The sequence below is a fragment of the Sarcophilus harrisii genome, chromosome 4, assembly GCF_902635505.1.
Source record: "Sarcophilus harrisii chromosome 4, mSarHar1.11, whole genome shotgun sequence".
Lineage (NCBI taxonomy): Eukaryota > Metazoa > Chordata > Mammalia > Dasyuromorphia > Dasyuridae > Sarcophilus > Sarcophilus harrisii.
The window spans coordinates 236,293,473-236,318,396 of record NC_045429.1 but is presented as its reverse complement, the minus strand read 5'-3'; the positions used below and the strand labels follow the sequence as shown (position 1 = coordinate 236,318,396).

The 24,924-nt window shown below is 33.7% G+C and overlaps 1 protein-coding gene across 3 annotated transcripts in view; it reads left to right on the top strand.

Moving 5' to 3' along the window:
• The window catches only part of KCNQ5 (potassium voltage-gated channel subfamily Q member 5), a 622,012-nt gene that overhangs the window by 530,154 nt on the left and 66,934 nt on the right, over positions 1-24,924 (top strand). Inside the window, exons 7-12 of one of the 3 annotated variants that reach the window (XM_031964625.1) lie at positions 2,737-2,832; positions 9,035-9,129; positions 12,974-13,000; positions 17,507-17,563; positions 20,500-20,520; positions 21,820-22,040. In XM_031964625.1, coding sequence (XP_031820485.1) covers positions 2,737-2,832; positions 9,035-9,129; positions 12,974-13,000; positions 17,507-17,563; positions 20,500-20,520; positions 21,820-22,040 — 517 coding nt within the window. The remainder of the gene's footprint in view (positions 1-2,736; positions 2,833-9,034; positions 9,130-12,973; positions 13,001-17,506; positions 17,564-20,499; positions 20,521-21,819; positions 22,041-24,924) is intronic. The other 2 variants (XM_031964626.1, XM_031964627.1) reach the window with 2 other exon arrangements.

Below are 24,924 nucleotides of genomic sequence, written 5' to 3'. Positions count from 1 at the left end.
CTCTCTTTAATTCTGAATGAATGCTTTACACTGTGGTATCTATACTGTTTAATTGCAAAAATATAAAGCAAAGCTACAAAATATAACCTCACTATTGACTGTCCCAGTATTCCCTTTTGAGTTTCATTTAAGACACCCACAAAATCTGGAAAATTGAAAAACTAAGGGAAAAAAGGAGAAGGGGGGGAAAGCAAGATCATAAGAGGGACAATAATATATTTGCTTTATGACATTAAATCAATAAGCAGCCACAAGTAGGATGGATGAAAAAGAGCCCTTAGAGTCAGGAACACCTTGATTCAAACCCTACCTTAGAAATTTACTAGCTGCATGATTCTGAATCAATTACATTCATTTAACGTCTCTCAACCTTGGTATCTTCTTATCTAACATGGGGGATACTAATAATATAGTGTTTTGCAAGGTTTTTATGAATTATATATTTAAAGCACTTTTTAAACCTTTGAGTGCCTTATAAATGCTATCTCTATCATTATTATTAATATTCATAGCCCATAAAAGGCATTTTAACAGACTTCTATCTAAGGGTTCTGTACCAAGTAAAACAAGAAGACAGGAAGAAAAAAACTGGAATAATGCCATGATAAGACAATGAACAGGCATGGTTTGATTTAGATAATCTGATGAGGAAAGACTTAACAAGACCTACCATAGCCTAATTCATTATTCTTGAATAAGATCAATAGGATTCTCAACCCATGGCCAGCAAATACAAATTTGATCATATGTTACTTGCTAGATAGGTACCATGTAGAAGTTGTTTTTATTTTCCAATGGTCACAATCTCAATCCAAAATTTCAAGTACAAAAGACAAAGTTTTGATCTTCTTAGCCATGATAGGCACCATATTGTGAAGGATTTGTTTTTATTTTGTTTTTCTAAACTCCATGTCTAAATCAGAGTAACACCCTAAAAGATTACCTTTGTGCATACACACATCTCCTTCTGCTTTTTTTTAAAAAGTATTTTTCTTCCTAGACTTAATGCTGCAGTTCTATTATCACATTTCAGTATATATTTCTTATTTTTATTAACATATATTAAAGAAAGATGATTACAAGTAAGATCAATCCAATAGACATCTTAAAAAACATGGTATTTAGGGAGAACAAAGGAAATATTAGACATGGTGTAAGAAAATCTAAATTCAAATTCTATCTCTACCATTTAAAAGATGTGCAATCATGAGTAGTCACATAAACTTCTAGCCTCAGTTTCCTCATCTGTAAAAAAAATGGAAATAGCCATATTTGCATTTCCTATTTCACGTGGGCTATGAAAAAAAAATGGTTCTAAAACACAAAGTCCCATGTAAATGAGAGCCTTTCTTATATTCATTTATATAGAGCTTTCCAGTGAAATCTGGGCATCATAATGGACAATAATTTGACTCTGATTCAGGAATCTTCTGCTAGTATAATAAAAACTAAAGATAGATATGAGCTAGGAGTGAAATAGATGAACAAAATCATTGTATTGGCTGGAATCTAACTAAACTTGACAATTTCCACTATATATACACACACACACACACACATATACACATACATATTATTGTATGTATATGTTATTCCAACTCAGATCTGAGTTAGCACATAAGCAAAACATCTACAAGGGAAAAGCTGTGAGTCTATAGTTAGGAAAACATTTGAAAGACATAGTGAGTTGAACAGAATCCCCCACCTATTCAGGTAATACATGTTTATATCTATAATGGCAGTTCATTGAGATTCTAACATTAAAAATCTTTCTCTGTCCTCAATGCCAGGATAATTTTTGTTCAGTCAATATGGCCTGATGGCAATTTGGAAATTAGCATAGGTTTTGCAAAGTGCTGCAAGTGCTTGTGTATCAGCACCACAAATGCTCTAAATACTCCCTTAATATAAACTCATACTCATCATACTTTAAAACAATGATTCTCTGCTGAATCAGAATTCCAACCTCTCCATTTCATAAGAGAATCATATTTGAGAGTCACCAAAAAATGTCAGCATGGAGTAAACAAGAACCAAGAGAAGCTTGTGATTTTATTGAATGTAAGACTTTCTGGAAATATTCAGGAAAAAGCCAGAAAATGATGATACCTTTTTAGTTTACTAATTAATGGCATCCTGCTTTTAAAAGATTCTTAATGTAGAACTAAAAATCTTACAAAATGAATATTGAAAACTATCTACACATAATTGGAAAAATAAAATATTATTAATTTAAAAAGGCTCTTGTGATATTTTCTAATACTGTGGCATTGATATTTTGACATTACATTAAAGTGTAAAGATACTAGCCTAGGTGCTCATAATAAGTAATATGCTTTGTATCCAACTCAATTTAATAAGCATTAGTTATTGGTGTATAAAGATGTATAAAGAATGGTGCTAAGCACTAAAGGAAATACAAAGAAGCATGAAGCATACATGGTTCCTAAGCTCTTGGAGTTTACAATCTAGGGAGTGAAATTAACCATATAAAGAAATATAAGGTTAATAGAATAGAAATACAATGCTAAATTGAATGAATAAGAGGCACTGTATCCTGATAAAATCCTTGGAGGTAATTAAACCGCTGGATAAAGAAGGATCAGGAAAGATTCCATGGAGAAACAAGACCTTCAAGGATTTCATCATTAAAAAATTATTTCTTAGTTTTCTGCTATTCACGTATTTTAAGTTTCTTTAAATGTAAAAATGGTTGTGCTTTGTATTTTATTCCAGGGTATTCTTGGCTCAGGGTTTGCATTAAAAGTACAGGAACAGCACCGCCAGAAACACTTTGAGAAAAGAAGGAATCCAGCTGCCAGCCTAATTCAGGTAAATTTCAGTGTAATAGGTGGGTAGCAGAATCTGTCTCAGTTAAATACTTGTTGGGTACATTTTATAGTCTTTGTGCTTCATTGTTTTGGAGAATTGTTGTTTTGTTTAAAAGAACATGAAGCCTGAACCAAATGTATAATAACATGAAAACATCTTGGATTTGGATTTATTGCATTCATTTTTTTCCAAGGAGCTAAATGTACATTTTCAGTGCCTCATTCATGCATCATTCAGATGAATAGGCTTGCCAATAAGGCCAAGCAGAGGGCAGTGGCTGGGTGGTTTGTTGGCTGAATTAATTTATTTTATGAATAACTTAGAAAAACAGAATTGATCAGTAAGTGATGGAGCAGAACATAGCACTAACCCCCATATTAAATTTTTTTGAACTAACAGGATAGCAGCCATCTGAGGTGACAATACATTTAAAGTATAATAGTTGGAATTTCATAGTGAATTAATTTTTGCTATCATTTGGTACAACAACTTGGAACAAATATTCTCTTTATAAGCTGACCATACATTTTTGGTTGGAAGTATGAAGGAATTCAGTGTTGGAGAAAGTGAAAAATTAAGCATGATGTTTAACTGAAGCCAGTTCACAGGAGCATTGACATTTTTTAGTCAGCATTTCTTCTTATTCAGTGGCTATGAACTTGTGTTCCATAGCCAACGAAATGCTTTCCCCTCTCTGCCATCCATAGTTTACTGGCATGCCGTCTGCTGTTGGATCTCGTAGAGAATTTAACACACTTTTTTTCCCCCACTCAAATTCTTTTTCCCCCTTATGACCCAATAATACACAGTAAGCTTTTGCTTACACAGAGGTTGATTATCCAACATGCAAATTTTTTTCTAGATTTCTGGCTTCTTTTTCTGTCAGTTTCTTAACCACTTTGATGCTTGTTGGTACCTTTGCCAGAGATTGAATGGGGAAAGAAGGAGAAAGGAAAATTTGAAACCATTCATTTTTCTTTTCTTTATTAGCTCATGGAAAGACTGTTTATATCTAATAACTGAATGGTTTTAGGTTTCTTTTTAATTTGAATTCTCCCCTCTTGCCTGTTGGCATCAAAAGCAATGATAAATGTAATACCCAATTAAATTAACAGTGAAGGTAAATTTTGACTTCATTTTTAAATTCCCAGTTTTCAAAATAAAATCGGGAAAGGGAAGAAGAAATAAGTTTCCCCCTTTTCTAAGCTGGGGAAAAATTTACTTCTGAGCTCTGGGAGTCAAACAACATCTGCGGTTATGAAAAGGAGAGTTATTTACTCTGTCCAATTTTTAAAAGTTGCCCCAGTATCCCTTAATCCTTAGGAGAGCATTGATGGGTTGTTTGAGGTGTTCAATATCATTAATGAATTCTCACTGCTACTGTCCTTTAATCTTGCTTCACTCCAAAGCATCAGTAGCTGAGTTTGAAAGTGAGGCCCTTTACAGAATATTTATAACAAGGCAAACTTATGATAAGAGAATAAAGGAAGAAATTCTTTTTACTTGACAAGTCATTCCTCTTAAGGCCTAAAATGTTTGAGGAAAATGAATCCCAAATGAACTTTTTCATTTGATAATTTCTGCTGCTAAAGCAAATGTATAGAAGCATAGAAGTACATTGAATGCATCATAGGAGAGTCCATGAAAAAGAAAGGAACCTCTCTCCATAAGGAGCTATTTGTTTTTTAATCAGTTTAGGATAAGGACTCTATCTTGGAAACCCATGATACATTGTGTTATATGCACAGTGGGAGAAGGGGAATGGCCCCAGGTGTAGAGGGTGGGAAAAGCTACAAATTAGGCATCAGGAAAGTAAAATTATCATATTTGTAAATTATCCTTCTGCTTATCTTTCCAAAACTGATTCTAATTATTTTTAACAAATAAAAGTATTCAATGATCTTGACTTTCTAATCAAAGTTTTGTGAAATTTATTTTGGGGCGGGAGGGGAGTGATGTGCCACCAAAAAAGGTTTTATTTCGTCATGACCAATAATCAAGTCACAATCTGTTCATTTTTAAAAAGTAGTAAACTGAATTAGTTGCAGTATTAATAAAAGGGTAATTCTTGAATGTGTTCTTCATTGTTTTCACTATCCAAAATTGGGTTTAAAAGCTAGTCTGCACATGTATAATTTGCATAATTTATATCATGCACTACATTGGTATACCAGCTTTATGTGTTGACATTTTGTTCATTTATTTATTGGCTAAATTCTTTTTAGACAGCAGTGTGTTGAGAATAACAAGCCCAAACCTAATCCTATTTGGTTTAAATCACAACTATTGTCTTTCTAGAGGGTAATACAAACAAGAGAAATACTCAGTGCACATCCAAGAAGCAACCAACATTACTGGTACTTCAGAGCTTTCATGAAAAAATACAAAAGCACCTTAGTTTGCAACCACTGTAAATCTTCATATAATCCATTTAAATACAATTTTCATTTAAAGAAAAGCAAATAACTTATGACAAAAGGTATATCTTTCTAATGGTCTATATGTTTGCCAAAATCTTATAATTCCTAAGTTTTTGATGAGTCATTTCAGTCCAACTCTTTGAGATCCTTTTTGGGATATTCCTGGCAAAGGTTGTAGAGTAGTTTGCCAACTCCTCCATTTCATTTTACAGATGAGGAAACTGAGGCAATCAGGGCTAAGTAGCTTTCCCAAGGTCATAAAGCTTAAGTGTCTAAGACGAGATTTGAATTCAGGAAGATGAATCTTCCTGACTCCAGGCTTCAGGCTCTATCCACTCCTCTACCAATTGCCCAATTCTTATGTGCTATCAAAAACTCCAAAGCTTTTGAATTGGTATTTAAAAAATAAATTCTTCCCAAAGTCCCATATTAACCATGTATTCACATAGTCAGTTACTATGTAAGGTGATATATACAGTAAAACTACAATGAAATGGTCCACAAGGATCATTATCAGGCTCTCCTCCTCCATAAGAAAATCCAAGTTATGCCTGACTTGTGTATATAATTATGTATTAAAATTTGAATTAGATTGTTTTCCATACAGTCCCAAACTTATCAAATAACAAATAACTTTACTCTGCATTGTTGATCAATGCTGTTGACCTTTGGCATATATATGTGTTAGGATCTGGCCTAGACATTATTTGTTCCTTCTACCAAAAATGATTATGGCTGAAAAAGTTCAAATGTTTTGAATTGTCAATGCATTAGTCAATCATTTGTTACTGAAACTATTAGAGTTCACTTCCCAATATGTACTGGCAGCTTATGATTTCTCATCTATTTATATTAAAGATAGAGTTCTTCAAATGTACTTAAGGAAAAGACAAGGTTATTCTTGTGAAAAGAAAAGCAGAACTATTCATTTCTTTTCTTTTAGACTAAAACTAGAGTTCCACTTAGCCCCTTTTATACTGTTTGTCTATAAAAACCAATTTTTATTAACAGAGATTGAAAAAGCCAGTAATTGGCAATTAAGAATAGATAGGATAGAAGAAAGGTGAGAAGTTGGTGGTAAAGAAAATGTTCAGTCTCTAAAGTGTAACCTGTTCTGCCTATTATTCTTAATGGCCTTGTGGGTGATGATTCAGTCCCTTCATATTATTGTTTGATTATGATTTGTTCTGTTGGGATCTTGAGGATAGGGAAAAGGACGGAGTTGCAAACTCATTGATGAGTGAGAATACACACAAGCTTTGACATCCAAATACAGATATTTATGGAAATGATTTTAAATAAGTGGCCATTTCCAATATGACCACAGTGGGAAAATTTGTTAGGTTTACTCCATAAAGAACAAAAGTTATGCCAAAAAAAAAATCCATGGTTTGTCATATGATTACCTTAAATTGAATTGTAGATAGTGCTAGTGCAATTTAATATTTAGACAGCCAAGTGGCAGAGTGAATCGAGTACTGGGCATGGATTTAGGAAGACTCATCTTACTGAGTTCAATTCTGGTCTCAGATACTTACTAGCTGTGTGATCCTGGGCAATTCATTTAATGCTATTTATCTCAGTTTCCTCATCTGCAAAATTAGCTGGAGACAGAAATGACAAACCATTCTTTGTATCTTTGGCAAGAAAGACCTAAGTGAGGTCACAAGTTAGAAACAAAATGAATCAACAACTACAATTTAATATCTTTAAAAAAAAAAAAAAGTAATCTTTAGGAAGCTGAGATTTCTCATGTAAACTAGATGCCCAATATCTACTCACATATACTTCAGCACTTTTGTTCTAGATCTCTTTGGGTGCACTCTCCCCTGTTAACCCATTAATGAACCCCTCCATCAAGCACCTACTATGTATAAGGCACTATGCTAGGCACTGGAGATACAAATACAAAGAAAGAAACAATCTCAATCAATTTATAATCTAATGAAAATTCCATCCCAGGCACTCTCTTTTCCCATAAAGAGATTACTACTGTGCTATTCAGATTTCAAATCTCTCAGTTGTTTAAAAAAAAAAAAAAAAAACATGATATAGTGGAAAGAATGTTGGATCTGGATCAGAGATCCAGGGGTCTAAACCCCAGTTCTGGCCCTTGCTACCTATGTAAACCTGAGTGTGACATTTAATATTTGGAATTCAGTTTCCTTGACTATAAAATAAAGAGGGTAGAGACCTTTGAAGTCTCTAAATCTATTTTCCTAGACTTCCATGCCTGATTTGTGATCTATTTCTTTAATTCATCACGTATTTCTGTTTTCTGATCAGAAAATCTGTAGCAAACTCCCACTACAATAATTCTCCTCTCTCTTGCCCCCAAATATTCTCTACCAAAGATCTACCATGCCAACACATTCATATAATGAATCCAATAAAATCCATTGCCATTTATCACTCTGATTCCTGAATTTCCTCACATGAGAATGTCTTTTTGATAAACCCTTTTTGTTCAGCCTGAATAAAGTCTCTCCTGTTGCCACATTTCAACACAAGTCATGCTATTTACCAAGTCATGTTCCCACTAAAGTAGTTTAGTTCCTTGCATTAAAATATCCAATTCATTTATTATCCATAGTTCATGTATTTTTATATAATCATTTCTAGAATATTTTTCCTATGGGTTACTCAGAATTGTTGTTCTTTGAATAGCATACCTGTGTTTTTTTCTAATCATGAATGAAATGAGCCTAAGTAAAGGCCTGATCTGTTTAAATGAACTTGTCATTTAAAGAAAAATAGTTTCGACATATTGGTTGCCATAACATACTTTATGCCAGAAATTATAGTTAATAGTTTGTCATGATAATGTGCTCAGGTCAAATACATAGCATGAATGCTCATTAAATGTCCCTAGAAAGGTAGTTTTTAATGGATAATTTTTCTAGAAAAGGTTGCTGTATTTCTTGCACCATCACCTAGTTTAAGAGAAAAACTCAACCTGTCATTTATATTTTGTCTACATAACAAATGTATTTGGGGTGATGGATTTTTTTTTTTATTTTCCATCAAGCTCTGTTATGGTGTAGACAGAATCAAGAGCCAGTTCTGGACTTCCAAATTTTTAGTGTTCCCAAGTTGTACTTGGAGAATCTTATCTTTTTCCCTGCTCTAATTTTGGTCTTGGTTTGGATTATCCCTATTTCTTTACATCTTTAGCTTCAAAATAATTATGTAAGTTCCACCTCAGGAAATTTCACAAATTGAAATCATTTACCACTCCTGTCTATTTACTAATTGGATTTGAAACTATTTAAAAGCTATTTGCAGCTGTCTAATTGATCTTTAATTAAAGGATTCAAGATGACTGTCTTTTCCTATATCATATTTTGTTTTTCAAAGATTTTCCTATAAGTTTTCCTGGTATAGTTTCCTAAGCTAATAAAACAAGCCATACCCTTGGTTTAGGCCAAATTAATTTTTTTCCATAAACAATTACTAATTTATTTAATATCATTCTATGATGGTTTTCTTGTGCTTTTCTATTCTTTCCTGATACCAGGCTGCTTGGTGAATTTATTTGACTGACTTCAGAGGAACAAGGCTAGCAACCACCTCACCATATTATAAAAGTATTCTTCCATCCCTCAGGCATGTATCAGGACTATGAATGATAAGGACAGAAATCCTTTAATGTGTATTGTTTTACTAATCAGCTTTTCCATTTATGTTTTGTCTCCTACTCCCTCTGCCTTGTTTTTTTTTTTTTTATTCTTATCCTTTTTTTTCTTTTTTCTTTTTTTTTTTATCATGTATCCGGCCCATAGTGTGTATGGCGTAGTTATGCAGCTGATGAGAAATCAGTTTCCATTGCTACCTGGAAGCCTCATTTGAAGGCCTTGCATACCTGCAGTCCTACCAAGTAGGTACTTGTCTGAGAGTCAGTGGTGTGCTCTATGTCTGTTCCAGCCTATTTTTGTTTTTATTTTTGGGTTTTTGTTTTGTTATTGTTGTTGATTTTGTTTTGTTTTGTTTTGTTTTGTTTTTAATGAGCATTAATGTTTGGCTTAAGTAGTTCTGTGTATCTCTTTGAGAGTTTCAAATCTGGCTTGTTAGCAACTTGAACTCCAGATTTAATGTACCTGATAAAACTCATTACCATCTATCAATGGTGCTAAATAAATAGATTAGGAGGACAATGTTCAGAGTCTCACAATCTTATGTTCTTTACCCACCGAAATCATCAGTGATACCAATCCTTTTATTAATGTTCATCAAAGATGTTAATAATCATAGATAAATGAATAAGTATGTTGTTTGTTTTGCTAATTCTTTGAATGTTGGCATGAAGAATAGTGCACAAACCAACTAAATTACTTCCATGAATTTTAATGATTTCTAGTAAAAACTTTGTAGAGAATTTAATATGTACATAATATTAAGAAATCAAGACTAAAATCTATATATGTGTATAGACTCAGATAAATACTTATGCACAGAACACCACTTCTACTATTCCATCCTATTCCTTCAATACCTCTATCCATAATAACTGCAACAACCTGAGGGCAAGTAGAAAGATTTTAAAAAAACCCTCAATTCTATATTCTACATATAATTCTTAATCCCTCTCAATAGACAAGTGATTTAAATTTACCCATTTAAATCTGATAGTTCCATTAAGAGTAAATATCATCTGTATATTATGATTTAAAGAAACAACATTCTTAACTTTCGTTTTGAAATCATACTAACATAATTGTTAAAGCAAATAAACAAATAGGACAGACTTAACTTGATTATATTGTGAGACTGAAGAATTTCTCTATCAGCTTAAAAATTCACTACTTTGTTATCATTAGCAATCAAAAATGTCAAGATAATATGATTCTGTCAAAGACCTCAGCAAAAAAATTATAGGACTTATTCTCAGGTATAGAGCCTGAAAATGGTTATTGATAAATTGAGTCAATCGCCAATTAAACTATTTAAGCAGTTAATGGAGACAACAACCAATAAATGTTTCTTGAATTGACTGGAGTTTTATCTGGTTTGGTTGAAATGGGTTGTGTCTGTTCTTTAACTGTTTAAATATTGTCATTTTTGCTTTTCCCATTTAGGACATTAAAACACCTTCTCTTCTAACCCCAAACTAACCCTGACTCTGACCTTTATGATCAAGTAAAATTGATTTAATGCCCTAACTACTATAGGCAGGGATCTATTCCTGAATGGGAAAACTTCCCTTTTTTGCCAATTCCAGAAGAACCTCACTTCCTCAAATGATAAGTAAGGAGACTTTTAAGTTTAGGCTTTATCCACTTCATCTGTCTGGGTCCAAGGCTTTTATCTACAAAATTTGGAAGTTGTCCAAGATGATTCTAAAAATGATGCTTCATGATATTGTGAAAAAAAGTGCTGAACTTTAGTCAGAGGACTTGAATTTAAACCTGGTATTGCTAATGTGACTTTGAGCAAGTCACAATTTCTCTGGGAGTCAGTTTTCTCATTTATAATGATCTCTAAGACCCCTAACATCTTTAGAGCTATTATTCTATGATTCTTTATATCTCTCAGATTCTGTGATTCTGTATGTCACTGTTTAGAACAATGTCAGCACCGAGGACAGTTCTATATATAGACACCAGATTTCAGAAATAGCCCCATCTAAAGTCCCACTTTAAAGATAATTGATAGATACACGTTAACTAAATACTTTCTTCCTGGGTAAAACATAGAAACATATAAAACATATAAGCATTTACTTTATTGAGGACTAGGCCTCAGGGAAAGGCTTCAGACAATTGTAGTTATAAGAAGCTGTGACATTTTAGGAAAAGAACATAGCAAATTGCCAGTGATTCCTCAGGGTATGAATCTTGGAAGAGGAAAAAATAAGTAGAATTTGGAAGCATTTTGTATTTCTAAACCTCTTGAGGGAACTTATGCAAACAAGTGTTTGCTACATGAATTTCAACAGAGAAGTAGAAGGAAAGCCAAAAAAACTGAATTTTAAAGTGATAAAAATAAAGTAGTTTATTATCACATGAGATTATTCAGCATCCCCCTAGCAATTTTAGAAAAGTCATTTTGGAATGTGGAAAAACTTATTTTTATAAACAGGGAATATCATATGCATATATTGTCATTTTACTTGAATAATCTCCCATTTCCTCCTCACCTCCCATGTTTTGTTTTGTTTTTTCAATCAGGGTTGGAGGAGAGTAGAAAGAATTACATAAATAATGGCCTGCCACTTCTTATGTCTTTTATCAATTACTGATAGTTTCACTTTCATTTACTTAATAAATGAGTTTTTACACAGCAGTCAGTGTCACAATTAAATGGACTTTCTATTTCATAGACTCATAGATTTCACTGAAAGGGACCCTAGTGGTTATAAAATCCAACCCCCTCATTCTACAGGTGAAGAAACTGAGATTCAGAGAAGTTAAGTAGCTTGCCCAGAGTCACAAAATCAATAAAGTGTCTGAGATGGAATTTGAACCAGACCTTCTGGATTCAAATCTACTGCTTTATCTACACCATCAACAAGTTTCATTTCCTAAAAAGACTGATTTAATAGAGTTTATATTTCAGATAAATATAATTCAAAAATAGTTGAAAGAGGCATTTACACTTGGAATTTCCTTTTCTTTCAAGTCTCTAATTGGGAATATAATATCTTAAGAGATAAATTAGGCAGTTCAGCTCACTGCTAATACTCTACATGGGTTTGCAGGAGCAGTGGGGTGCCTATAGACATCCAGGGAAAGTAGAATGGAGAAAGAAACAAAGCAGAAAGAGGCTGAGAAGCAACTGGTAGGGTTAGAACAGTGAGTGATGTCCCTTCCAAAACCCTTGGATTTAATTTAATTTTTTAATTTAATACTGTGCTGATTCCTCATATAAAAGTCTCATCTTGTTGCCACTTCAAAGAGAGTTGAGATTGAGAGTGGGTATGAAGGTGGAAATTTTGCAAACAAAATGCTTCTCTTTGTCCTTAAAACAAGTGAGAAAGAATATTCAGAAAGAAGTAAAATGCAAGTGAAAAGTTTACTGTCTGAAACATTCAAGTGATTTTTAAAAACGACATTAACTCTCCAAGACCACTAGAACATCTTTTGGTACCACTGATGTGGTACTTTCTCATTGCATTTTTCTACAGCTAAACTTACTACTGGAAAATATTCAAGTACTACTCAATCATAGCCTGAGAGAATTCCTGTAGATTTCCAAAGCACCTAATTTATTCCTGGCGAATGGTTTACACAGTGAGAAAAGCTGGTTCAGTCAGAGACTCCACTACAGAAGCACATTCACACATTAATGAGTCCAGATAAAGAATAGAACAGAAGAACTAAAATAAATCAGGCTATATCTGTGGCATTAGAATCCTTTTAAATGTCTTTGCTTATTCCTTCAGAATCAAACCCATATTTATTATTACAGCTAACTTTGCTTAATGAGAGGTCTATAATTTGCTGTATTTTGCACACAATGTGATTGTTAAATTAGTGTTTGACAGTCTGCAGCTCAAAGTGTGTGTGTATGTGTGTGTATGTGTATTTTAAAGTTGCCATTGTCATTATTTTCAGGGATATTACATTTATGAAACTTGCTTAAATATTTCTTCCATAAAAGTTTTATTTTAAATGTTTGCTTTTTCTGATTCCCAATTTAGCATGTATCAAATGTAAAATCATATAAATGTATTATTGACTAACATCATCTTGTTTCTCTTCCATCTGCACTCATAACTGAAGGAAAGACCAAGGGGAAACATCCAGCAGGTTTGTGATTTCTCTTTTGCTAAATGTTTGTTTATAAGCCAGGCATCTGGTGGATATTTTAGATGGGTTTCTCCTGGGTAAAATCGATCAACAAATACAAAATGATTAAAAGTGACCTTTCCCAAGACAGTTTGAAAATGTTTCATCGATCATTCACCTGCTGTCTTATACACTCCATTGAGCAAAGACTATTATACTAAGGGAGTAAGGGGAAAGAGAAACAACTGTTTGTAACTCCTTACTACCCCACTACTAGGCAAAAATCATGCCAAAAAATTCAAATATAGTCATCTAAAAGGCAAATACTTGTTTTCAAGAGCCATGAACATGGAGAGCTTAACAAGTGGGCAAAACAGGTAGCTACCTAAGAGAATGATTTGAAGGACTCATCCATAGGAGTCATTCCTTTGAATTAAGGTCCCAGCTCCAAGAGTCTCTTAAATGCAGTTATGTTATCAGGAAAGGGAACAAATTATCTCATTATCAGCCATTAACATCTTAATTTAGAGTAATTTATTAAATTAGGTAAAAGCTTCATACTATTTTGAATCTATGAAGTGCTTGACAAATGAGAGGTTTTTTTTAATTCATGCATTCATAAACCCTGTGGGGAAGGGAGATGGGACAGATAAAGTTTGGTAGAGATGAGGAACTCTAGAATATTATGGAGTTCCAGGCATATAATAACCAGGAAGGAATAAGCTGACAGAGGCACTTCATTGAGAGTATCAAACACAACATAAAAATAAAAGGGGGTGGCTAGAAGTAGATGAAAAGTGCTAAAAACAAACCTGTCATGCTTACTTCTTTGACCACAGTCAGTCCTGGGTCAAGAGCTTTTAAAACCAGGCAGAGTCTTGCAACATGAGTTTACTATGCTGCTAACTGATCCTTAGCTTTTTATATTGAGAAACTTGATTTTTCCTATTCATTCAGGACTACTAAGGGGCTCAGGGAGTCATCTGCTCATGGCAAATAAATCCACTAGATACTTGCTTAATTATTCAGAATGTCAATTAACTGATCTACAAGGAGGCTATAGCTGAAAGACAAAAATAACCATTATTGGTTGTTTACTCAAGGGATTCCCTTCTAAGGTAATGGTCCAATTGTAGAGACCAAATCAAAAAATTGTTTGTCATAGAATCAAACAAAAAACAGATATCCTTAAGGGATCTTTAAGGGATTCCCTTATAATTCCCTTTGTTTTCACTCAAGAGATATTTTTACCCAGAAAACTAGATCTGACATTAAAATCAGAACACATTCTCTTTGGGGAATTTTTTTTTCCAGAAACACTGAAAAAATGATGATTCTGATTCTAATTTTTTTAGATTCCATGTTGACCACCACCCTTCTGTTATGTTATTTTAATTAGGCTACAGTTTATTTTATATTAGCAACATTTTCATTTCTTAATAGAGGAAGACACTTCAATGGATTGTATTTTTAGAAAAAGTGGAGGGTTTTATCCCATTCACAAATTTCACACAAATTTGTGAAATACCATTTCACAAAATATACTCCCATTTTGATGCATCCACATTCTTCTTTACTAATTCTTATTCCTAAGGTATACTTAAACAATGTTGGGTCTCCCAAAGTATAATAATGTTGCACAGGTACATGAATAAGGATATATAATCTATATTGCTCCCTCCACTTAAGAAGTATCTTATAAAAATAACTAATATTTGTGCATATCCTTTTAAGTTAATAAAATCTTTACATACATTATCATGTTTAAATCCTAAAGCAAACATGCAAGATGAATCTTTGAGGTATCTTCACTTTATTGAGGAGGAAAATTAAATAAAAAAAACCAGATGAAAATTATCATCTTGAGATATATGATAAATTGATCCCTTAACCAAGCTAAATATGCAGAGGATAGGATTTCATGAGAATTTTCACTGGGTAGATTGATAGTCTAGGCTTTAAGAATATTGTTTCTGCAAACAAACTAAATTTGTTTAAAGGTGGTTCAGCATTTAGGAATATTGGCCCTGGCTTTAGACGAAAAAATTTGTTATATCGTCTTATCCTGTTTTTGGAGCTCATCAAAACCAAATTCTCACAAGCTTAAATGTCTCCCACGCGTTTTTTAATAGTTTTATTTTTAGTTTATTGTGATTATCTATCACAAGTATAGGCCAAATTCATATTAGGAGACTCGGAGGATTTTTTCAAAGAGTACTAGCATTTCAGTTGTTTGCAGATGGGCTTAACAATCCATTGTCACTCAGATATGTATGCCTTTTTGTAAAGACTTCAGTGGGCTATGAATAATGTATAAAAATATTTTATTATATGCTTAGTGATAATAAATAAATATTTTCTCCATATCATTCATTATTATGACAATGTTTAAACAAAGTTCATGGTAGATATTTATCTAGTAAGGGAGAATAGTACTGGAGAAACCCAATATGGTGATGATTCTATACAATTATGAGGGATACAGGGAGAAATTTAAGCAATCTAAAAACAAAATATGTAAATAAAAAATTATTTTAAAAATTTAAATAAAAATAATTTTTAAAATTTGCAATAGAACTCCCAAATAAAGAGAAAGATGGCATTAACTCTAGTAAGAAAAAAATCATGACCTTTTAATCAGGTCGATTGAACTAGGATGAACACAAGATTATCTATCTGCTAATCTGGAATATTTTTGGTTACATGGCCTATTATGACTCATTTCCTACTATACCCCCTGAGCCTGCCCTACCTACCTATAAAATAAAGGCAATGTTAGCATTACTCACTCAATCATTTGTTTTCCCAACCACTTCATGTACTTCCCGCTGTCCTCCCACAGATAGCCTACTTACTGTCACATAAGTGGAGAATGTTGTTCATGTCAATACTTTTAAATGGAATTATTTAGAGATAAGATGTTCTAATTTTGCCATATATGGACATTCATAAAGACAGCTGTTAGCCATAAATTAAACTTGTATTTGAATGAACCACGATTCCTATTCATCCAACTCGTGATTTTTCAGAGGTTGATTATCCAATTATCCTGATATTTAGGACCTTTGCTTCAATTTCTCCCTCATATAGCCTATCTTTTGTCCCTGTTCTCCAACTGTTACTCCTTTCAACAAGTGGAGTAGAGAGAGAACATGAAGCTCAGAATCATTAGTTTTGCTGCTTGATACCACCCTATTTTCACTAGCTAGGAAATGAAGCCATATGTATTGTTATTAATAAAACTAAGCTTTGTAGTTTAGTTGTGGATTTCAGTGTCCTAGCTTATCCCATCCTCTATTATCAAAAGAAGGCTAAATGCCTTCATTTTGTATTAGGCTTCAAAATAAAGCTTTCAAAGTATGGATAAGATATTATGTTAAATTCAAGATTTCTGTCTTTTGAACCTTTCAGCTATAGTTATCAGAAGCTGAGTATTTATGAGAATGGTCATAAAAAGAAACATCTTAAAATTTTGAACAGAAATTGTATTCTATGTTTTAGTGAAAGCGTGTGTTGTGATATGTTTAAGTGCCTTTTCTGAAGCATGATATTTTTGGTGGTTGTGTATAAATTTTAGTGGGGAGGGGGTGGTCTGTTGTCTTGGGACATTTTCAAAAATTGCCAAATGTCTGCTACCTCAGATTTTTCCTACTCATATCTTCTATTCATCACTTTCTATTTCTTCTAACTGTTGTTTTGGATGATTTGCATGTGATATGAATCCTACTAAATAAGACCTGTCTCTACTTTAATTCATATTTAGTCAAAATGTGTCTTTATTGGCAAAATGTTCATTTGCTTCAAGAACATCATTTTTGCTTCCAGTTCTCTTCTAGTCAGGAAGAGAATTTGGTTCTTTTTACATGCATATGTTGCATTACAATATTATTTTTTAAAATCTATTTTTTTCTGTACAATAAGGAGTAGTATATCATTTTCCACTCTCTGGTCATTTTTAACATACACAATCCTATACAAAAGGATGTATCCTAATCATAACTGGTTGCATCCAGATACCATCTGTAAACAGAAAAACTACAAGTCTACTTTTTAAAAATTCAAACCTCAAATATTTGAGCAATTACTGTGATCTCCAATATATGTTTCTATAAATGTTTGCTGAAACACTCTGAAAGACTTCATTTATTTTTAATTCATATATGTTAATAAAAGTGCTAAAGTAATATTTATAAATAGTTCCATAAAAAGTAATAATCATTTTCATTTGAAATGGAAGTTAATGTGTGCACCTACAAAATCTTATTGTGGTAATGATTCTCTCACATCTCTTTCCCCTTTCCCTTCCTCCCCAACCTAATTGGAAATGGCCTTGAATTCCTTTCATGTAATAGAATTGGAAAAGTATTGTTTGTTGCTTCTATGGTTTCTGCATTCACAGGAGAATTACAAATGAACGAAGCAGGAACCTGATTTGCTTTGATTTGTAGAAGAAAAAAAAACCACCTAAGCCCTTTCCTAGTAGTGAAATGTTTAGTAATGTGATCCTCTATTTCCCCTCACTCCTAGTAAGCTCTGTAGTAATAAACAGAAGCTCTTCAAGATGTACACCTCTCGGAAACATAGGTATCCAGCATCCTGTCTATTGACATGATCTTTGAGAATGCCAACTAACATCAGGTGCATGATTAGTTTATATTCCCTCTCCCTCCTTAGAGCTTTACAGATCCTGACATCTAGGGACTCTCTCTTGATTGGGGGTTTTTCAAGCTGCTTGTAATTTTCCTTGTTGCCTGTTGCCTGTCATGATATATCTACTACAGTGGCAATTGAGTGATGACCATCAGTGTTATCTCTCAATCCCCTGGCACATCCATCTTGTTGGAAAATTGTTCCAGCTTCACTGGATGTAAAAAAGCTGAGTTCAACTCAGTTGTGTCCAAAGTGGGAACTTAGAGATATTTAATCATATGAAAGGCTCAACTAATCATTGCATATTCATCTAACTATTTCATCCTAAACCCAAATGACTTACTGGAATAGTGATGGCAGTGTTATGATGCTGCAGCCACATTCCCTTGTAGGAAATCTTTGGAATATACTGCATGCTGGGCTGTATCAATACCCTACACTTATTTCTGGATGCTGTTGAGGAGAGGATTACCTTAGCTCCAGCTTGTGTAGGCTTGGAGATGTGAGGGTGGGTATGTGTTTAGTCAGAACACAGCTTTGATTTAGTTGGATTCTGATGCCTTCTTGATTCCCTTTCCCTAAAGTGAATTTTCAGCTTATTGGTTTCTTGGAAATAATCCAGAAATTTTTACCTTAAAATACCAGTACACAAATACTCTTGGGGAAGGGGAAAGGAGTAACATGGAAGGGATGAAAGATTCTCGATCATTTTTATCACAGATTAAAAAACAATAAAAGAGTGAATTCTTTAACTTAACCAGTAGAAAATATGAATCTTAATCAGTGTACTTTTCAATAATAGCTCCCTAATCAGTATAATAGCTGCCTAATCAAGAAGTTCTATTAATTTCCAATGAGGAAAAGAAGTAGATGGATTAATAAAAGCAATAAGTGGGAACAAGGCCAAATTGTGCCTTCTAAAACAAGGGTCCTTAATCTTTTTTTTTTGTCAGGTCCTCTTTTGGTAGTCTGATGAATGGCTCCTTCTCTGAATAATGTTTTTAAATATGTAAAATACTCAGGATGACAAAGGAAAGCAATTATACTGAAATACAGATATCAAAATGTTAAAAATAATAATAATAATAAAGCAAGTTCAGATACCAGTTTAAGCACGTGTTCTCTAAAGGAAAATTTTGTTTGTTATGAGATTAAAATTTGACTTTTTACTGAACTTTAATATACATTATGGAAAAGAAAAAGAAAATAGTGGGTCTTTTGAAATTTAGTATTCTTGACAGTTTCAATATTGTTGAATTTGTTTCTAAATAATTTCTTGGAGAATATGGAATTTGTGTTCATGTTGGACCTTGGTAAATAGCTAGTGAGTGTGCAAAAAAAGGTCATAAAGCTGAGTACGTGGAAACATATCCATCACCCTCATCATTATTCCATTTGGTTGCCAGGATTCAGCAAATGAAATAATATTCCACTCAAATGTGACCCATTTTTCTCTGTTTTATAGTTAATGTTGAAACCTGTTTTCACAATGGCTCATTTTTAAAAGTCATTTCTTGTCTTATGAAAATCTGAGTTGATTCAATGAAATCAATAATTTCTACTGTTTATTTTTACTTTGCAGCAGCCAAAATAAGAAACAAAAGAAATAAGATTCTTGATTTGCCTCTTTCTATCAGTTTCTACTCATTTAATTAGTACAAGAAAAAGAGAGGTCTAGTAAGGGACATAAGTAGGGATTATGTACTCACATTTACATAGGAAATTCCCTGGTAAAGAAATTCCCTCTCTATTAATTCAGGTTGACACCTTCTCTGCCATTTATAGAGCTGCCTAGAGCACTGAGAGATTAAATGATTTGTACAGTCAGGCAACTAATTTGTATCATTAAAAGTATTTGAACCATCTTCCTGGTATCAAGGCTGCCCCTCTCTCCTTTACTTCTTGCTGCTTCTTCCATTCATTTAATAAGTACTAGAAAGAGACAAAGCTAGAGAGCTTGAGAAAAATCACTTTACTTCATCTAAAGCCAAATTTCAATATTAACTATTAGTGAATAGTTAATAGTTAATCTATGAAGCTGAAAAGTTAATGGGATTAAGTTAAGTAAAGAGACAACATATGTAATGATAGTTATATATCATTGGAATCATTCATTAATCTTGGTGAAAACATCAAAACCAATATAAGCTTCTTGGACTAGTCATAAATATAGGTGATTAAACACATATCCAGATATTAAAAAGGTGATTTGAACTGGAGAATAATAAACCTGAAACAATAAACCTTTTCCCTAGATAAAAAAGTGAGTTGAAGGTCAGATTTTATTTACCAGGATTTGTTAACATCTTGTGTGAGGATTAAGTGACATTTTTAGCCCTTCAATGTTATGGGTTGTTTTGGGGTTTTTTTAACAACTATTGGTGATTTTCATAGAGTAGAATGAGAATATAAAAATGTAGGTGTTTTACATTAGTTGTTTTTTCATAAAATAATCTGCCACCTAGTAAATGTGGTAAAATCTTACCTACAGTGAAACCTTGTTACTGATGTGATTGTTTTAAAGAATTCTTGAAACAGTCCCCTTTTACAAAGTTGCCCAGCATGTTCTTTGCATGTGTCTCCCACTCCTATTCCTACTTCAACCATTCATGCTAGACTCAGCCATGTTTGTATTCCAAATGAAGAGCAGTCAAATGCATGGTCAAGCTGTAGATTGTTCTCCAGAATTTCATGACCTCAGGAGTTCATGGTTTGATTTGTTTTCATATTGTATAAGCATACATAAAATGTTGTGTCTCCTTAAAGTATCATCTGTTAAGCAATTAGGCATGGAAAAAAAATATGTTAATGTTTCTCGTTAGCTACAAAATACATATCCACTAAACACATTTGCTGTTGGCATGCTGCAGTTTGGGACAATGGACCTTGCGGTAAGTGGAAAAGACAAGGCTTCCACTTCATGAATAGTTGGACAACCCTTGTCAATAAAAATGCCTCTTTTCCCCCATCCATCTTCATACTTCCCAAAGGCTGTGACACAGCAGCCTCCCCTTAGACCCAATGAAATGATTTCAGACTTATGGAATTGCCAGAAACTTTACCTTGAGCCTACAACCCCATTATTCTATAAAGCCAATACATAAATTTGTACACCTCCTCTACAGTTCATAGTGTGTTACCTTCCTATGAATGCTTCTGGCTATTTTCTAGATGCAACACTGAAGCAAACCAAGCAGATTCACAATACTCATAGGGCACCAACACAAACTTCCAGGGCAAAGCAAAAATGGCAAAAATTGCTCACATGTATACAAATGAACACTGGCAGAGTCACCAACCTGCAAGCATATGGAGGAGGAGAAATACCTTACCTGCAGATGCATGTGATGTCCTGTGTCTGATATTTTTAAAGTACAAGTTGTATCAGTCACCAATAATGCAAACCTAGCTGGCATTTGAGAACCTGGCTGCCTTGCCAGGAATAATTTACAAGCTGCCACAGCAAATCAATAACCTGTTTAACAGCAGGAAATTGTGTTAGTGAACATGGAACATAACATCGCATTTCTGTTAATCGGTCATCATACTCATTACATCTCAGAGCTGTTCTCTAAGGCCTGTTGTCTGTCTTACATAAATGAATGTCAGCCTAAAGGAAATGTGATGTGTGGAGTGTTGTTTGTCTGACAATATGTATGCAGTATGGCCAGCTGTCATGAAAATGCATGAATCCCTCAATATCATAACCTTGCCCGCAAAATAAGCAGCATGTGGAAAGTATATATGTATATCAATAACTGTCTTCCCTGTTTTTCCTGTAGAAATGATTAGAAATGCACTGAACCCAGCTCTGAACAGGAAGTAAATATGAAAACTCTCTAAAGTTAAAGCTATCAGGAAAACCACCTACTTGTCTCCTAAAAACTTTGTTGACTTGTAGTTGTCTTTCATTGGATTTTCTCCAAATTGCTGTGCTTTGTTTTAATCCTTTCTACAGTTATTCTAAGAGGGACTACCTATAAAATGTAATTGATTTCAAAGGCGTGCAATCACACAGATTGGAAAGGCTTCCTTTTTTAGGATGGGGGAGGGAGGGAATCAGTTTTTCTTTTTGGAATTGCTGTACTGCCTAAGACATGCACTGCATACAGGTGACTCATATTATTTTTCCAAGTGAAGATAAAGAAATATATCAAGTTATAATAAAACTCCCCATCTGTTTCTCACAGCCAGAAGCTAAGTTTTAAAGAACGGGTGCGAATGGCTAGCCCAAGAGGTCAGAGTATCAAGAGCAGACAAGCATCAGTGGGAGACCGCCGATCTCCAAGCACGGACATCACAGCTGAGAGCAGCCCAACCAAAGTGCAGAAAAGCTGGAGTTTCAATGACCGAACTCGCTTCCGACCTTCCCTACGTCTCAAAAGTTCTCAGCCAAAGCCAGTAATAGATGGTGAGTTGGTTTTTTTTTTTTCATTTTGTATTTGATATGTGGTATTAGATCATATTAAATTAAGTATTCTTCCTCAGGACTGCTTTTTAAAAAGGAGGAAACAACCCTTAGAATCCTGTGTGTTTATTCAAAATTCATTCTTTGGCTTTGAGTGGAAAATATAAAAAATATAGTTTTACTTTTTTTAAGTTTCAGCAGGATTTCATTAATTCTTCCCTATAGCCTAAAAAATCAATTATTTCTCAGATAAATCCCTGTTTAAAACCAATGTGGGCTTTCTTTTGGTCTTTATTCTTTCAGATCAAACTTGGTTTTTCAGGCTGCCATTAACTTTGTACAATGCTGTGTATTAGGAAAAGTCTCTGACTTTAAGCCACTTCTGAGTTAGCTGGTCTAACATAAAATCAACCTACCTCAGGGAAACTGGATGACTCGGTCACTAAATCATATATAAGAGTCCCTGTAGATCACATTAATTTGGAACACCACTATGTTTTACTGTAACTTATTTTCATAAATATTTCCCAGTTATGTTTCAATCTGATTTTGGTCACACTAAGGAGTATTGTAGGTCATATATGGCACCCAGGCTGCATGGTTGTCACCTTGGTATAGTAGATACAACTGGCTTCCAAGCCAGGAACACCTCTGATAAAAACTGACTAGGTAAGTCACTTAGCTTCTCAGTACTCTCAATCCTCTAAGTCTAAATTGCAGAAATGCTGCCAGCCTGTATTGGTAGACAAATTTTCTTCATCTGGAACTTCCCCTCAATTCTATTCCTATGTCTAGAAAGAAAGATCTAATATAATTTGCTCTCTTCTCCCCTCCACTTCTATTTTATTTCTAACCCTAATTCTGTTTCTAACTCTAATTCTCTCTACACGGCCTTTGAGTTTCCTTCCAGGTTTAGAGTGATTATCTATAATCATATAATATCCATATACTCCTTCCCACTACATTCTTGCTTCCAGTAGTGCCAATGTACTAAAAAGTGTTCTGTTGAAGATTATCAGTATAAAATAAGGAGGAGTAAGAATAAAAAGGTTTAGTCCATCAGTTCAGTGGTGGTGATTTATACTGCTTTAATAGTCAACAGTGGAATAAATATATAAGCAATAAAATATGTAAATAATAAAATAATAAAATTCAACTTTTACAGATAGTTAACTTGGCTTCACTGGCTTTTTTTTTCCATTTACAATCTCTCTTTTCTGCCTCTTTTTTAAATCCTAATGCAAAAGCATTTATTTGAATAACCTAGTAATACAATTTATTTTTAAAAGGTTATTTTTATTTTTCAATTAAAAAAATTTTTATATATATCCCTCTTACTTTTTTCCCCTCATTGAGCAAATTAAAAACAAAAACAAAACTTTGGAAAACAAATCCCTCAATACAGAGTTTGGCAATAATAAGTCCTACATTAACTATATCCAAAAATGTATGTCTCCCTCTGCATCCTGAATTCATCATCTCCCCATTATGAGATAAATGAGATGTCATATATGTGGATTTTTTTATTCCTTGTTCATCATTTCATTGATCAGAATTCTAAAGTTTTTCAAAGTTATTTTTTCCCTATAAATTGGGTAAATAATTTGTCTGGTTCTGCTCACTTCACTCTGAATCAACTCACAAAGATCTTCCCAGTTTCCTAGAGTTTCTTCATTTGTTATTATTATGGTGTAATAACAAAATTCACAGTAGAGCATTTCCCCTAAAACAGGGCATACTCGGGCACTAACATACATACCATTAATGGAAAGAGTAGGCAAATTTAGATCTCAAACACAAGAATTTTCCACTTAGGAAATATATGAGGAGGGACAACTAAAGCATACATCACTGCAGAGCTCCTGATATTAACTCAAGATGTCTTTGTGTTATAGTCATTGGGTGTGATATTTGGATTGAGTATTTGGCTTTGTCCCTTGGCTCTGATCTTCACTTCCTCCAGCTCTGGACTAAACTGAAGTCGTTGACTGGGAAATTGGCAAATCTTTCAGAGAGATCCAGAACCCTCACTTATAGCCACTGAGGAAGGACCCTTCCAGAGTCTTAGCAACATTCCCACTCCAGGCACCAAGCTTTCTCCTTTCCAAAAACCTCTCCTAAAAGGTTAAATTTGACTTTTCTGCTCTTTTCCATTTACCTCTCTCCATCATCTCTTTTTCCATCCAATTAACAGCTGTATATTTCCCACTATATTCTAAGCACTATTCTAGCTTTGCTCTTACTTTTTGGAATTCCTGTACTGGTCGTCTTCTTCACTGGTCATCCAGCTTCAGCTAGACTTTAGTGATTAAGGCCCATTGTTTCCTGATGCTTCCTAATAATGTCCCAGAAGTAATCATTTCACTTTGCTCTGCATTGGTCAGAGGCATATGTGGGCCATGGTATTCAGTTGGGAGTGCCAAATTTTAAAAGGACTATTGACAAATTATGGTACATCCATAGGAGGACAAGAAAAAAAATCTGTAAATTCTGTCTTATAAAAAATTGAAAGAGCTGTTTAATCTGCACAACAAAGACTAAATAAAGTGAGATATAGATGTAGAGAAGTATAGAATTTTAGGGCTTAGAATTTTAGAGATGATCTTGCCCTGGCATCTCATTTTATGTATGAAGAAATTAAAATCCCAAAAGATTAAATGGCAGCTATTTAGTGGCAGAACTGGGATTAATTAGGTATCTCCTAAGGATTTCTGCTCCATGTGATCTTTTCTACCCTTATTGTCCATCTTCAAAGATTTTTCATATGAAAAAGGGAATAGGCTTGTTCAGAGAATAGAACTAGCACCAATTTCAACTAAGTGTTAAGGGAAAACTTCCTAATTTTTCTATCAATTATAACTATTAGAAATCAATAATAGAGGTAGCT